The 15899-nt window shown below is 42.3% G+C and overlaps 1 protein-coding gene and 1 long non-coding RNA gene across 2 annotated transcripts in view; one reads left to right on the forward strand and one right to left on the reverse strand.

Annotated features, from left to right (window-relative positions):
- The window catches only part of LOC124871355 (PTB domain-containing engulfment adapter protein 1-like), a 106889-nt gene that overhangs the window by 63503 nt on the left and 27487 nt on the right, over positions 1 to 15899 (forward strand). Inside the window, exon 4 of the mRNA XM_047370615.1 lies at positions 14658 to 14719. Within this exon, the coding sequence (XP_047226571.1) occupies positions 14658 to 14719 (62 nt within the window). The remainder of the gene's footprint in view (positions 1 to 14657; positions 14720 to 15899) is intronic.
- LOC124871357 lies at positions 5884 to 7669 on the reverse strand. The gene is made up of 3 exons (XR_007039005.1): positions 7627 to 7669; positions 7223 to 7551; positions 5884 to 7125 (listed from the first exon to the last, which is right to left on the reverse strand). It is a non-coding gene; the product is annotated as an uncharacterized LOC124871357 (long non-coding RNA).

Below are 15899 nucleotides of genomic sequence, written 5' to 3' on the forward strand. Positions count from 1 at the left end.
GGTGCACTAGAGTTTAAGACTCTGACTCGAGTCGCACTTCAGTCTCAAAAATAAAAGTCTTCAGACTCAACTTAGACCTGTTCCCATGATGTCATGGATTTAATGAGAAAATGTTTATTTCAGTCTTAAGAGACTTGACACTGACTTGGAGCAAAAGACTTGAGACCCAGCTTAGACTTGGAGGGAGAGACTTGTGAACATTGTTGCATGTGGTTTAGGTCAGTTGGTTGTTGGCCAGTCAAGCACAGTGATACCATGGTCGCTACTTTAGACCGTGTGGGCCAGTGTGATGAGTTATGAGTGCGTTAACACAAAGGATGTGACCGTTGCAGCCCTTGTCCTGGAAACATTTCTGTGTTGTGGTTATTGAAGCTCCGACACCTGCTGCCGTCCCCGCCTTGCATCACAATCATCTCAAGGCTGCAGTTAACCCTTTGTTTATCACGCTTTTTTCTTCCACTCAACTTTCCAATATTGCTTGAATACAGCACTGTGTAAAAAACCCAGCTAACAAAATTCACAGAAATAAACAGTTATTATAAATATATCACTGTGTGTAATGAATCTTCTTTATATATGATTTTCACTATTTGAAGTAAATGAAATAAATTAACTTTTCGTGATATTCTGTCCCTGAAGGTGAGGAGCTCTGTGGTGGAACTTTAGCTTTCTACTACATTTAGATTTAGACTTTTAACAAATTCATGATAAAATGTTTTAGTTCTGATAGATTTAGCTTTTAACGGCAGGAAATAATCAGGTTAGTTTTTACCATGGTTCCGCCCAGCTCTAGTATCGTTTCCTACCTTATTCCCTGGTTGGACTAAAGCGCTCAAACTTAAAAAAAATCTCTGTGAAAAAACTCATAGATTAATGCCGGCGTGTTTTATTTGCTCTGACATAATCTTTTTATATTTTCTGGAGCAAAAACTCACAAATTGTATCCTGAAGGACGAGACCAGCAGATTTAAACACCCAGATTGGACAACATCCACCACCACCTAGATGTTGGGCAGCTAAATGTTCTCTGCAGCCCTCTGTCCTCATGCAGAGAATGAGCATTTCTCACCATCTGTCCGTATGACAGAACCTCGGACAGAGCTGGGAAAATGTCCAGAACCCAGGTGGTTCCATGTCCTTTAATTATATTTCTCTTCACATTACATGTCCCCATTAGATCATGTGCAGTAGGAGCAAAATAAGGTAATGTGGAGCGCAGATGTTCCGCCTTCGTCACACATTAAACCTGCATTTGAAATGTAAAATGCTGCTCCATTCATTTTATTCCTCTGGAGCAAATATGGATTTATTTGTGTAAATGGTCAGTTAGATCTGCGAGAAGATGCATGCTGAGAGTTTGACTGCAAACAGGTTATGAGGCTAGCGTTTAAAAAGTAGAACCAGCTACACCAACTGAAAACAGACAGGCCAGGACTCAGTGACCGCTTATGTTCAACTACTGGAAGCTGCTAATGTTGTTCTCATTCACCCATTAGTCCTAACAGTGGGTTCTACTCTTTCCTCTGAGCAAAGGATGACCATTTCCTGGACTCCTCCGTGTGCTCTCACAGTACGTCAAAACACCAACAGATGCCCGACCCTCCGGCCCTTTCTGCACTTTATTTCTGCAACACTTGTTACAGTCAAACTGTTGCAAAAGGGGCCAAAAGGTCCAGAAACACAGTCCAGTTTAATGAAAAGCTTTTCTCTGCACAGAGCTGAGAAACAAGTATGAGTCATGATAGAAAAGCACCTGCAGACAGTCGTGTGTCCAAGCAAACACTCATTTTCAGCAAACATTCATTCCCAGTTGACCTCTTTCTTTTTACACAACAAATCAGATTTAAAGGTTCTCTGTGTGAAAATCTTATAGCAGGATTGACTTTTAATGGACAATGTTCAGATTTAACACCTCCACTCCTCTTAAACATGATTTCCTGACAACATGGTTTGTGGATGTTAAGCAGCCAGAAACTGTATATACTATGTGATCTGCAACATTTCCTCTGCAGCCACTTGAGAGAAACATGCGTTTATTTGCAGGTGGTTTCACACCAAATTATCTCAAATGAATCTGGACCCTTGCCTTCTTTTATTTATTCTGGTACAGATTCTGCAGTTTACCGCTCTTTCTTCGGTCACAAATGATTTCGGAATAGTTCCGATGAATATTCCTCATACAACCTAACAAGTGGCTAAGCGTGCCAGGGCTTTTAAATATCCCTGATAGTCTGTGTCTAATCCTTTGGAGCTTTTGGCTGAGAGTGTTGAGGTTTGGGCCTGACAGCAGGTCCACTGAACTGATTTACCTCCCTTCTTTATTACTGTGTGGATATGTTCTGATCACACCCAGCAGGACCGCCAGCAGGTCGTTTAATTACTTTTAAGTCTTAAGTTTTGAACCCTGCGATCTGAGATGTGACTTTCACTGAAGATTGGCCTCTCTTATCTGAAAACATAAACTGTTTTCACATAGTCTGGTCCCTTAAAGGTGTAGTGTGTGGGTGAGCATAATAGGGCAAATGTGGTGATGGCAATAATATTGGTAAATATTTCTGTAACAACACGATATAGCGTCTACCTACCTACCTACCTATCTGTACAGACATAGAAACCATGACTTTAAGGGAGATTTCCCTGTTTTTAACTTGGCCAATCATCAGTGTGTCATTATTGAGCCCTTAGGAAGGGAAACCTTCTGGTACCAGATTACACCCACTAAAAATATTCGTATGGATGGATTGATTAAAGCTAAAAAAAAAATACAAAGTACATGTTTGGGAAAAATGTAAGAAATCATATATGAATATTGTGAAATTCCACAAATGTGTCTCATTAAATTATAAAGTGGATACATTTTAAATCCAAATGAGACAGTAGGAGCTGCAGGTTAAATGAGACAAACTTGACCACAGTCATTCATTTTTATTTCAAAGTAACCAACATAATTGATTACTGGTATCAAGATCATTGAATTGTGGTCGATTGCAAGGCCTAATAATCCCTGACCATTTATCATATTAGAATAAACACTAACATAGGATTGTTGATGTGTTGATGTGAATGCATGAGCTTCTGTTTAAGGATCTGAGCTGAATCACTGAGCAGAATAAAAACATCTCAGTCAGATTTATTTCACAATGTTTCATGCAGCCGTTACACAAGCAATCAAGAGTGCTTTAGATCATAATTTAAGCACAAATAAAGTCATGGAGCTTTCATTGTGTTCTCCCCTCAGTGTGTTCGGTGTGTGTCTGATAGCTTTGGGAGGATCATCATGTGATGTGAGCAGAGTCCAGAGCTGTAAACACAGTGTGTGTCATCGCCTGAGTATGCTCCCAAACTGTTGCTCTGTAAAAACCAGATTGAAATGAGCCCGAAGCCCTGCTTGGTTCTGCTTCAATTCTTCCTGGAGCCCAAATTTCTTTTTCAAATAAATCCAGGTTAGACATTTTTATGGTTGTTCCTGACACAAAAGGAGTGAAATTACATAGATTTCTGCAACAGAACTAACGGCAATCTTGCAGCCATGCAATCACAGACTACACTGAAGCTTCAGCTGTTGCTCAACAGTCGAGCTTCAGTTATTTTGCAATGTGCAATAAATAGCAGGAACACTTTCCTCCATTTCTAGAATATAATGTATGTACAGTAAATACAGAATATACACACTGTTGAATCTAACATCCTGCACATTCTACCTGTTCACTCAGGCTGTATTTCTGGCTGAATGTGTTTTATTTCCAGACAGCAGTACAGCATAAACCCTCCAGTTCTTTATCTGCCAGTAACAGTCTCCTGCTGCTCTTTAGCAGAACCGTGGCTTGGATTCGTCCTGCTTGGAGCCCAGTTAATGTTGTCTTCTGCATGATGGAGAACTGTGCACAGCCAGCAAATTCATTCTGTGTCATTGATTGAGCACTGCAGTGAATTAGTCTATTGCCTGCCCACTTCTTGTGGCCCCGATAGAAATAAATGTCCTCTTACAGTGTGGAGTTGAAGCTGCAGAAAACAGGAGCCAGCTTGGAGAAAATTAAACAGGCTTTTATGTGACTGGGAGTGTACGGTATAAAGAAATGATCATATTATTGGAATAGTTTTGGAGTAAACTTGTTCTGTGCTAAAGAAAAACAAAATAAAAACCGACTCATTATTTTTGAAGGTTTCCACTCGTCCCCCTGGCGGATCCTGACAAAATGATGAGCATTTCTGAGGTCTAACTTAGAAAATATAGTTGGACCATGAACTGGTTCAAAAGCAGAGGTATTGAGGGGAAGTGGGTATTTATTTTTAACAGTGATTTGGTTTAAACCCCTATAGTCAATGCATGGACGTAATGAGCCGTCCTTTTTACCCACAAAGAAAAATCCTGCCCAAAGAGGTGAGGAAAATGGCTGAATAATACCTGCAGACAAAGAGTCATTAATATAATTTTCATGGACTTCTGTTCTGGACGTGAGATATCATACAGCCTGCTAGAAGGCAAGGGGGCACCAGGAAGAAGATCGATCGTGCAGTCATAAGGTCTGTGGGGGGGTAAAGACAAAGCCTTAACCTTATGTTGGGATTATGAATCTGAGATTATTATTTGATATTACAATTTAATATTTTATCAAATAATATTTGGGTCTGTTAAGGGTTATCCTGTGAATACCAGCCCAGTAAGGCGATGGTTTTAGGACATAATAGAAAGGTGTGAGACGAGCTCTGACATTATTGAACAGCATAAACTCTGCACATATATGGAATGAATTCACACAATTTCTTAAAATACAAGAATTTATGAACAAAAATAAGTCAACTCAAAGTCAAACATATTTCAATCAACAAACTCTTTACTTTACTAAAACAATCCAACTAAACTACCAAGCAGAATTAAAGAATAATGAAGATTAATGGACTATGTACAATATAAACAAGTTGATTAAAGATAATTGATAATTATGACTAAAAGAGTGATGCAACATTACCATGCAATGTTTGTTTGAGAACCAAGGATTATCTTGAAGAATCTGGAAGTGAAGTTAAATTAGTCTTGGAACTAACTTAGACAATAATCAGCAAACGTTTAGACAATCATTCACAATGTAAGATCAGATTAAATATTATTTTAATAAAATAATGTTTTAAATAATGATCTGCTGAATAAAACCAACCTTCTGGATGACTAATTCTCAACGGTGTCTAATTAGCTACCTTTATTTATTAAAATAATATTTAAAGAAATATTATTAAGGGAGTATTTTGGAAAATAGACAAATCTTTCTGGAGAAATTGGGCTTAATGGTGTTTACTTAGTTATCAAATCTAGTAAATGTTCAGGGACTATTATTCACTAGTTTGAAAACTAACAACCTTTCTGTTAAATACTCTTTAGTAGCAAGCATGTGTTCTTACCGGTTAGCAGTTAAATCTAACAAAAGGGGTTAATAAAAAGGGTAAAAATGCATAAGCGCGGACGGCGCGTTATGATCAATATTCTGTTTAAAATCACCCTTTAAATAAAGTTTGTCTTAACTTTAAAAACACACAGACAAAGAACACAACCTGAACACGTGTGCTGCAGATAGCCTGCTAGCACTAAGATAGCCGAGTTCAACACAAACAAAACTTCATAAAATGAAAAACGTTTAGATCATTTCAATCTAAATCCTTCTATTTCTCTGCCCAAACACTTAACCTCATGAACTGTGGTGAGGAACGTTGTCCAAGGCGGCAAAGTTTGAAGAAACGTCCACAGTCAAACTGTTAGCTTTCAGCTATCCTCCGTAGCTGTGGATGAAAGACGGCTCGTTGTGTCCGCCAACCACACTGCACCTTAACACAGTGATGCGGTCTCTGGTGTCTTCCTTCCAGACTGGGAGACAGTGTCTCTGCAGGGGCTTCTCTGGAACACTGTTTGCTTCTGCAGGCCTCAGAAAGAAAGTCAGGCAATGCTTATACCTTAATTTCCCCTTTTTATGAATGAATACTGGATACACAAACAGTTATTCACTAGTACTTAACTGGTGCATATGATTGTCTGATCTTATGACACTCTTGGGTCCAGTTGAAGAGTTATGTCGTTTTTCTAGCAAAGAGACATCAACGCGCTGCCTCTCCGATTCCGGTCCCGCGAAGAGGAACAGTGGAAGAGGTTGGCTTGTTGGAGAGGGGGTGCTCTTATTCAGACAGTGGCATCATGGGAAGTCTGCTGCTACCCCCCTTTCCTCAGTTGCTGGAAGTCAGTTAATGCAATTTATTTTGAAAGTTCCAGTAAAGTGTGTACCGGAGTTTTTAAATGTTGTTTCCATGGCTGGGTCCCAACACTTACTAAAGACTCCTCTTAAATCATGGTACTCAGTGGGCACATGAGACAAATCTATAACCTCGTCATCCCTGTTAACCTGCTCGGGGAAACTTGGGGAGAAAGCTGACTGGAGACGAGATGAGTGACAACTAGTGGACCAGGACTTGATGCGAGACTCAGACCAATCTAAATGAGGGTTATGTTTCTGTAACCAAGTGAAGCCAAGAACTATGAAACCCTGAGACACTGGAAACACAAAAAAAGATATAACTTCCCTATGGTTACCTGACAGTAGAAGTTCTAGTGGTTTAGTACGCTGGGTTATCTGCTGCAATTTCTTTCCGTCTAAAGCTAGAACGGAACGAGGAAAAGTAAGTGGTTCCACCTCAATGCCTGCTCTGATGACTAACTTGGAATCTATTAAGTTCTGTTCGCTGCCTGAATCTAACATGGCAGACAGAGTCAAAGTATGTTGATTAAATATGATAGTAGCTGGTAGGCTGAATCTGGGGGCTTTACAATTCTGCGAGTGGTCCACCAACCCCCCCTTCATAGTTGGTGGACCCTGTCTTTTGGCTGCCCGGGGCAAATAGGACAAGTTGCTACGAAGTGATCAGGTGAGCCGCAGTAAAAACACTGCTTGGTTAGTTTGCGTCTGTCTTTCTTCAAAAGTTAAACAGGTGCGCCCCACCAGCATGGGCTCAGGTTCAGAGGCAGATCGTTGAGGTGGAATCTTAGCTGTGGGTGGAGAGCTACACTCTGAGGAAACAGCTAAATCAGTGAAAGGTGTTTATTTACAGCAAGTGAGTCTGGAACTTGAACGGGCGTATCACCAACTGTATGGAAAGAGGGGGAAGAGAACTGGTGAAACAGGGAACTATTATGTTGCAAAAATAATGAAAGGTAACTATTGTAATCAAGAGAATGGCTTACTAAACAAGTGCAATCTGGTCACCAGGGGTAGAGGGAGTCGGGGTCCAGGTGTGCGAGGCGGAGAAATCCAGATGGTTCTACTTGAGCTGTAGAATGAGTTCTGGTGAGTTCAGGAGTTAAATCAATGTTCAGGTACTTAAGTTGGAGGGTGGACAGGGTACGCTTATGCCTTGGTTCAGAAGACGGAGGAAAACAGGAAGCTGCCGGCTTGGTCCTTGGAAACAAAATCGAAATGAAATCCACCAAACGTAGGTAATCTTGATCGTCCAGAAACGTTTGGAACCGGAGTCAGTGTTCAACGAAGATAAACAAAAGATTCAGGTTTCTACCTGCGAAGGAACATACACAAAGTCAGCATAGAGACAAGGAACAAAGCATAGCTTAGAGGTGGCTGAGCTTGTTACCACTGAAGGCAAACACTCTGGCACCGCAGTGCTGGCAGCCTCCTGCTTAAATACTCCTCCATGCAATCAGCAGATCAGTTGCACCTGTCACCCAGCACACCTGAGAAACTCCAGCACCATCTGGAAACTGAAAACAAAGTTGCACACAAAACACAAAACAAAAACACACACTCTAACCCAGACCCCGACACCGACTTGCAGTAAAAACGGCTTTTATTTGATTATTATTCAGTTGCTCTTCTAAAATCGAATGATGACTTCATCTTATTTTCAAACTAAATATTTTCTCAAAATTAATTAAGAGCTGAACATCGATGTTCAAAAACATTTTTGTTGTCTGTAATTCATGGATTTCCTTTGTCTGAACCTACAATCACAGTTAAAGATGATGCTGTCCGATGCAGATGTCTTCAACCCTGCGTAGTTTCTGTGTTCAGCACCTTCTGGATCCGAAGCTTTAGTTCTGGGTCAGGATCCGTCCAACTAGTTAGCAGAAGGCTTTTAAAAATTGAGAAATCAGGAAGTTTCCAGATTTTAGTTACCCCCAATATATGGCCATTTTATTAGGTACACCTCGCTAGGACCCGGTTGGACCCAGATCAGCACATGTAGCACCAACAACCATGGTACATTTAAAGTCCCCTTAAATCTCCTTTTCTCTCCATCTTTAAACTTCTGCAAGTTGTCTTACCATGTCAAGAAAGATAAATCCATTGAGTTGCTTCCATGGGAATGACTTTTCACTATTCGTGTTAAAAACTGTTGCACCTAGTAAAGTGGCTAATGAGTTCATACCAAAATGTACCAGGTATTAACTCCCCCAGCTGCCCTTTGGAGCAGGTCACTCCAGAGACGAGCAAATGTATTTTCTGAAGCTAACCTGGTCCAAACATAGGTTTGGTTTAAAACCACGAAAAAAAAAAAAAACTTTACTTGAACTTGTAATAGTCCAAAACCTTATCGGATATTTGAGGCCAAGCAGGCGCTGACAACAGAACTGACTGAACCCAAGAAGATCTGAGATTGTAAAACAAAAACCTTCAACCTGAACCTGGAACAACCGAAAAACCCAAACGGAGCTTGGTCATGATCCTACCACAGGTTCACCTGAAACCTCATGACTTTATTCTTGGCGAATTTGGCTCAGTGGGAAGAAAGTTGTCAGGCATTCTGAAGGTTGTGAGTTTGATTCCAGCTTCTACTCACCACTGGTCGTACTTAGGAAAGACACTGAAGCTGCCGACCGATACTCTATGTAGGAATTTATAACCATTCAGAGTGCAGGTGGGTAAATGTGACATTGGCTGGTCAGAGGACTAGAAAATGGCTACGTACTGTAACTTCAATCTATTCACCATTTTCAAGATAGTTGAGTTAGTCTTCTTAGAGCTCCTCAAACGTTGTGACCGTCCCAGCAGGTTTTATCTGGCTTGGTGATGGGCAGTATTGCATAAAGGACTGACTGTTTCAGTTTCAATGATTAGAACATCCTATAAAATTATCAAACACATTACTTGCACAGTTGTTGCCAGTTTATCAGCACACTTACATTCATTCACCACTAAAAACATTCCTCCTTTCTGTCTCCTAATTTCTGTCTGTGCTTTCTTTGCCGTCACAGTTTTTAAGGTCAGGAGGAGATGCATTGTGTCTGTCAGGTTTCCCTCCCACGAGGAAATGGATTGCTTTTTGTAGCAGTTGTTAGAAGAAGTTAAAAGAAGGACAATTAAAATAGTTGCTGGTGCAAAGATTAAAACTAATGAAACATCAATGTTCTGACCATGTTTTGCAACTTTTACAATTTCCTACTTTAAAGCTTAGAGGTTTAATGTTATATAGATGTATTTGGATCTCTGGTTGTGGTGGATCTGCTTGTGATTAACCAGACGTTTTTCTATGAACAGAAAGGACAAAAAGGGTAAAGTTAGGCTTGAAAGGTCTGCAGATCTGGACAGCAGAGTTAACCAGAAGTCAGAGGAGACCTAGAAGAATTTTCTGTTCTGATGAGGCAACAGTGAAGCATTGTCACCATCATGATGTGGTCATTAGTTTCTTGTAAATGTTGGAGATTTACCACTGAAAGCAATCCAATTTAAGCAAATGTTGGGACTAAACACACTAATTGAAATTCAAATGAAGTTATCCACTTGGCCACCAGCGCCGATGTAAACAAGGTTATTAGCATTCTTGTGCAGAGGACACGCTAGCGTTGAGTCACGTCATCAACACCTTGCAAGTTTTGGTGACCCCAATCGACTTACACAAGTTTGATGCCCTTAGGTCACAATCATGCAGATTTTGTTCCAAGATTCATTACTGCTGTAATTAGCTGTTCACAAGCAGGAAATGGAGTGTGAAGAGAAAAGCTGGAATAATGAGATGTTTGGATTGTGCCATCAGTGACCTCTGATAACCTCTGATCCACAGCTCAGTTTCAGTCTTCAAGAGCCAGCTTTAGGGAAGGCTGTAAAGGAAGTTTTAATAAGGGATAATTTGTCCAAAATTATAGTGATTAAAAAGGTTATCAACCCTGACAGGAGAAATTAGATGTCCGGGGAGCTCTTGATGCAATAAGTTAATATTAGAATTAACAGCTTATATGTTCAAACCCCCAGTCGGTCGTGGCTGATGGCCGCTCACACTGAGCCTGGTTCTGGTTCTGCTGGAGGTTTCTTCCTGTTAAAGGGAGTTTTCCTCTCCACACGCATGCTCAGTATGAGGGATTGCTGCAATGCCAATGCCAGCAACTGTCAAAAGGCAACTTTATGTGATTTGGTACTGTACACTGTTTTCATCCTTTAGGCTAAATTATTTTTATTCATTGACATTTTCATCTAATGTGTTGTTAATCAATCAAACTGTAAAGGATGTTCAATGACAGCAAGATGTTTCTGGGATATCATCATCAGAGACAAAGTTCAATTTGTTCCATTAGATAAATCTTAGTTTTACAGCAAGAACCACATTTTCCAACCAGAACCTCCATGTACAGCTCAGTTATTTAAACCAAATGTCAGTTTGGTTCAAACGTGAAACCAGTTTAGTCAAGATGTCTATGAACATTTGAGACATTGTTTTGATGTGTTTTAACTAAAAAAATTCAATTTGATTAGTTCATTAGTAAGTTGGAGCACTTCCAGTCCATTAGCTTGTTGTAGTGTCAGAATGCTTGTGGTATTAGCATCTCATCAGTTTCTTGTCATGTTGTAATAATTAAGTGATGTTAATTGTGGGCGTTTTAATGAGTCGTGTGTACTCTCTGTCTCAATTAGTTTTAGATCTTAACCAGCTTTATTGGTCAAGATTGTTGCACAAACAAGGAATTTGACTTCGGTTTCCAGTGCTCACAACATACAGACTGTAACCTCTTAAGCCCAAAGTGGTTTTGTGAAATAACATGCTCAAATCTAACTGAATTTTACGGAGAATTGACATACACTATCTAAACAATCATTATGTTAATAATTATGTTTTTCAAATGGGATTGATAATTTTTTCCTTCCTTTGCTGTTGGTTGGGTAAAACCTGGTTGGATTGCGACAAAATGTATTTTTTGGGATCTGTGAGCTCTCTGATTACAGCAGACATCCTGGTGAACAGCTGAGACCGTGTTTTGCTGTTATGTCATTTTGTGGAGTTGTTTATTTTCTGATTCAACTGCCTGAGCTTCAGTCCACAAACAGAATCCTGGCATACATCTCTGGGTGGTAAAGGTGCAGCAGGACGAAGTGTAGACCCAAATTGTCAGCATCATCTGCCGACCTGTTTGCCCAGCAAGCAAACGGCAGTGGTCCAGCAGGGGGTCTGTGATGTCCTTCAGATTCTTCAGCGCCAGTTGCTGAAAGGATTTCATGACCACCAGCGTCAGAGTGACAGACCAAAGACTTGTTTTGATGAATCTAAATCAGAATCAGAAAAGCTTTATTGCCAAGTACGTTTTTGGACATACAAGGAATTTGTTTTGGCGTAGTCGGTGCAATACAATACAAATTAAACAGTATAAACATATCTACAATATAATATAAATATATGTGCACAGTTTTAAGTGAGTGAGAGTAAATATAGAGCAGTATTGGGTGCGAGAGCAGTACAACAGTGCAGGTGATCATTGTGCAGGTAAAGCAGGAGTCCAAGCTGAGCGTTAATGTAACTCATAGAGTTGCAGGTTACAGGTGAAAGGGAGAGTGTCAGGGTGGTTTCTGGGCTTTGTTAACAAGGCTGGTGGCAGATGGGAAAAAACTGTTCTTGTGGCGTGAGGTTTTGGTCCGGATGGACCGCAGCCTCCTGCCAGAGGGGAGAGTCTCAAAGAGTCTGTGACCAGGGTGGGAGGGATCAGCCAGAATCTTCCCTGCCCGCTTCAGGGTCCTGGAGGTGTACAGTTCCTGGAGCGACAGTAGACTGCAGCCAATCACCTTCTCAGCAGACCGAATGACACGCTGCAGCCTGCCCTTATCCTTGGCTGTAGCAGCGGCGTACCAGATGGTGATGGAGGAGGTGAGGATGGACTCAATGATGGCTGTGTAGAAGTGCACCATCATAGTCTTTGGCAGGTTGAATTTCTTCAGCTGCCGCAGTAAGAACATCCTCTGCTGGGCTTTCTTGATGAGGGAGCTGATGTTTGGCTCCCACTTGAGATCCTGGGAGATGATGGTTCCCAGGAAGCGGAAAGATTCCACAGTGTCAATTGTGGAGTCACAGAGGGTGATGGGGGCAGGTGGGGCTGGGTTCTGCCTGAAGTCCACAACCATCTCCACTGTCTTTAGAGCGTTGAGCTCAAGGTTGTTCTGGCTGCACCAATCCAACAGACGGTCCACCTCCCATCTGTACGCGGACTCGTCACCATCAGAGATGAGTCCGATCAGGGTGGTGTCGTCCGCAAACTTCAGAAGCTTGACAGACTGGTGACTGGAGGTGCAGCTGTTGGTGTACAGGGAGAAGAGCAGAGGAGAGAGAACACAGCCTTGGGGGGAACCAGTGCTGATGGTCAGGGAGTCAGAGACGTGCTTCCCCAGCCTCACGCGCTGCTTCCTGTCAGACAGGAAGTCAGTGATCCACCTACAGGTGGAGTCGGGCACACTCAGCTGGGAGAGCTTCTCCTGGAGCAGAGCTGGGACGATGGTGTTGAAGGCAGAGCTGAAATCCACAAACAGGATCCTGACGTAGGTTCCTGTGGAGTCCAGGTGCCGGAGGATGAAGTGAAGGGCTAGGTTGACTGCATCAGCTACAGACCTGTTGGCTCTGTAGGCAAACTGCAGGGGGTCCAGGAGGGAGTCGGTGATGTCTTTTAGGTGTGAGAGTACAAGGCGCTCAAAGGACTTCATCACCACAGAGGTCAGGGCGACGGGTCTGAAGTCATTAAGCCCTGTGGTCCTTGGCTTCTTGGGAACAGGGACGATGGTGGAGGACTTGAAGCAGGCTGGCACATGACATGTCTCCAGTGAGGTGTTAAAAATGTCTGAAGACTGGAGACAGCTGATCAGCGCAGTGCTTCGGGCTGGCTGGTGAGACAGAATCTGGTCCAGCCCTTTCCAGACAGACGCAGAGTCGTTGGCTGAGAACTGGTTTTGGAGCTTCTCAGAGTACAGTCGTTTGGCCTCTTTCACTGCCTTGCCAAACTTGTACTTCGCTTCTCTGTATATGTCTTTGTCCCCACTCCTCAAGGCCTCTTCCTTATCCAGTCTTAACCTTCTGAGTTTGGCTGTGAACCAGGGTTTGTCGTTGTTGTAACTCACCCTGGTGCATGATGGTACACAGCTGTCCTCACAGAAGCTGATGTAGGAAGTCACAGCCTCTGTGTACTCGTCCAGACTGTTGGTAGTAGTCCTGAACACATCCCAGTCTGTACAGCCTAAACACGCCTGGAGATTCTCCACAGTCTCACTGCTCCACTTCCTTGTCGTCCTCACAACAGGTTTTCAGAGCTTTAGTTTCTGCCTGTATGCAGGAATCAGGTGGACCATGATGTGGTCGAATTGGCCCAGTGCAGCACATGGGATGGCGTGATAAGCGTCTCTGATGGTGGTGTAACAGTGATCCAGAATGTTGTCCTCTCTGGTCGGACATTTAATAAACTGTCTGTATTTGGGGAGTTCGTGGGTGAGATTACCTTTGTTAAAGTCGCCAACGACGATAACTAAGGAGTCCGGGTTGGTCTGCTCCACACTCAGTATCTGGTCGGCGAGCATGCGCTGTGCGACCTGCACGTTAGCTTGCGGCGGGATGTAAACACCGACCAGGATGAACGAAGCGAACTCACGGGGGGAATAGAAAGGCTTACAGTTTATGATGAAGGCTTCCAGGTCTGGAGAACAGTGCTGCTGAATCACTGTCACGTCGTTGCACCAACCTCTGTTGAGGTAGAAACAGATTCCTCCATCTTTCGCTTTGCCGGAGAGTTCCGTGTCTCTGTCCGCTCTGTAGAGCTGGAATCCTGCCAGCTGCAGCGCAGAGTCCGGTATTAATCCACACAGCCACGTCTCCGTGAAGCACAAAGCTGCCGATGAATAAAAGTCCCTGATTTTCCCCAACAGCAGTTGTAGTACCTCAATTTTGTTGGGAAGTGAGCGCACGTTAGAGAGAAATATTCCAGGTAACGGTGTTCGTAGTCCACGCTGGCGAAGACGTACCAGCAGCCCAGCCCGTTTCCCTCTCTTCCGGCGTTTCGCCGCGTGAGCAAAGATGAGCGCACCTTTGACCAGAATGTCCAAAAATTCCAGAGCAGTAGGTAGAAAAGTGGGAAATAACTCCTCTGGTGTAGTAGCCCTGATGTTCATGAGTTCCTCTCCTTCAGGTACCATCACAGAAGACCGTTTTAAAGCAAAAAACAAAACAAAACAATGCGCACCAACACGCCGAGGCGACCATCTTCGGCGCCATCTTAGGTGGCGTGGGGGTATATAATTACCTGGGTTCTATCATCGCAGACATTTTAAGCCAATCGTTAACCAGTAATATGGCTAAATGCACCTAATCTTAAATGGTGCCACTGATTTAAACTGCTCTCACTCAGGTTTTGGTTTGTTTTGTTGCAGACAAGTCGTGGATGCACACCCCAGAAGCTCTGGCCAAGCACTACATAGCCTACAATGCCAAGGTAAGAACTGCTACAGACTGTAGAAAAGTGTGACTGTAAAATAATTAAAGAGAAATATTGCCTGACGTGTTTATAAATGATGTAAGAAACGTGCAAAGTTTTCTTAGTTTTCCAATTTGGACATTGTTATGCTCAACGCTGTGCTGTAGGAGCTGACACTGACTCATTAATCTTTCACAGCAGCTGTTTTCCTTGGTGCTGCCAAAGTTTTTAGGAAACGTTCTCCTTTGTTTAACCTTGATTGTTCAGTTTTAGTGAGATCTTCAGGGGTTGTTTATATAAAATACCTCCTATTTCTGTCAAAGCAGCAACCCTATATCTGTTACACAACATGCCCTTTCAAATGTCCATCACTCACCTTTTTGAAGAGGAGTGTCTCTACATGTCAACAGTTTCCTGATCCGGCCGGTGTCAGGCTTTATTCTGACTCGGACCTCTCTTCTCGTGAGGCACGGATCTCTCATCCTACATCCTCTGCTTCAGAAATGCTGTGAAACTCCAAAAAGTGCCAGATACTCGAAACTGCTGGAACTGCCTTTCTGTTGACAGAAAAAATGCGGGGTGAACTGGAAGAAGATACCTTTCTGAAATCAAAGCAGATTGTCAGCTTTCACTGATGAGTTCCCCATCTGCTAAGATTTGCTGAGATCTGAGTAAAACCGTGATCGCAGAGGGAGTTTCAGGCAAAGTGAGGAGGATGTGCATGAGCTGTTCCCTCTGGTTTTAAGCACTCAGGATTTTTGAAAACAAGCTCAATTAACAATTTGCTGTTGAATTCTGCTGCCAGATTGAGTAGAGGAAGATGTTTCTTTCAGCAGCAAGAAAAGAGAGCTTTTCTTTTTATCGTGCTTTTGTTCGTTAAGGAAACAACATCTTCTTTATCCACTCATTTTATTTTAATGGCACTACAGAACCACTCAGATTGTTTCCCTCCGTTAACCTCAACGTTTCTGTATTGCTTTGTGGAACAAAACCTAAGATGCAGCCACTAATGAGAGGATTTGGGTCAACCATTTCATTATCATCTTGCATTTTCTGAATGCCTTCCATGAAATCCTGTCCCCGTTCTTAGTGAATTTTGAGAAAAACATAATTTTAAGAATAAATGCTTAAGGTAAGTATTTTGTAGAGCCACCTTTAGGAGCAATTCCAGCTGGATCAGTCTCTGTGAGCTCACCAC

Source organism: Girardinichthys multiradiatus, chromosome 7 (assembly GCF_021462225.1).
Source record: "Girardinichthys multiradiatus isolate DD_20200921_A chromosome 7, DD_fGirMul_XY1, whole genome shotgun sequence".
Taxonomy (NCBI): Eukaryota; Metazoa; Chordata; class Actinopteri; order Cyprinodontiformes; family Goodeidae; genus Girardinichthys; species Girardinichthys multiradiatus.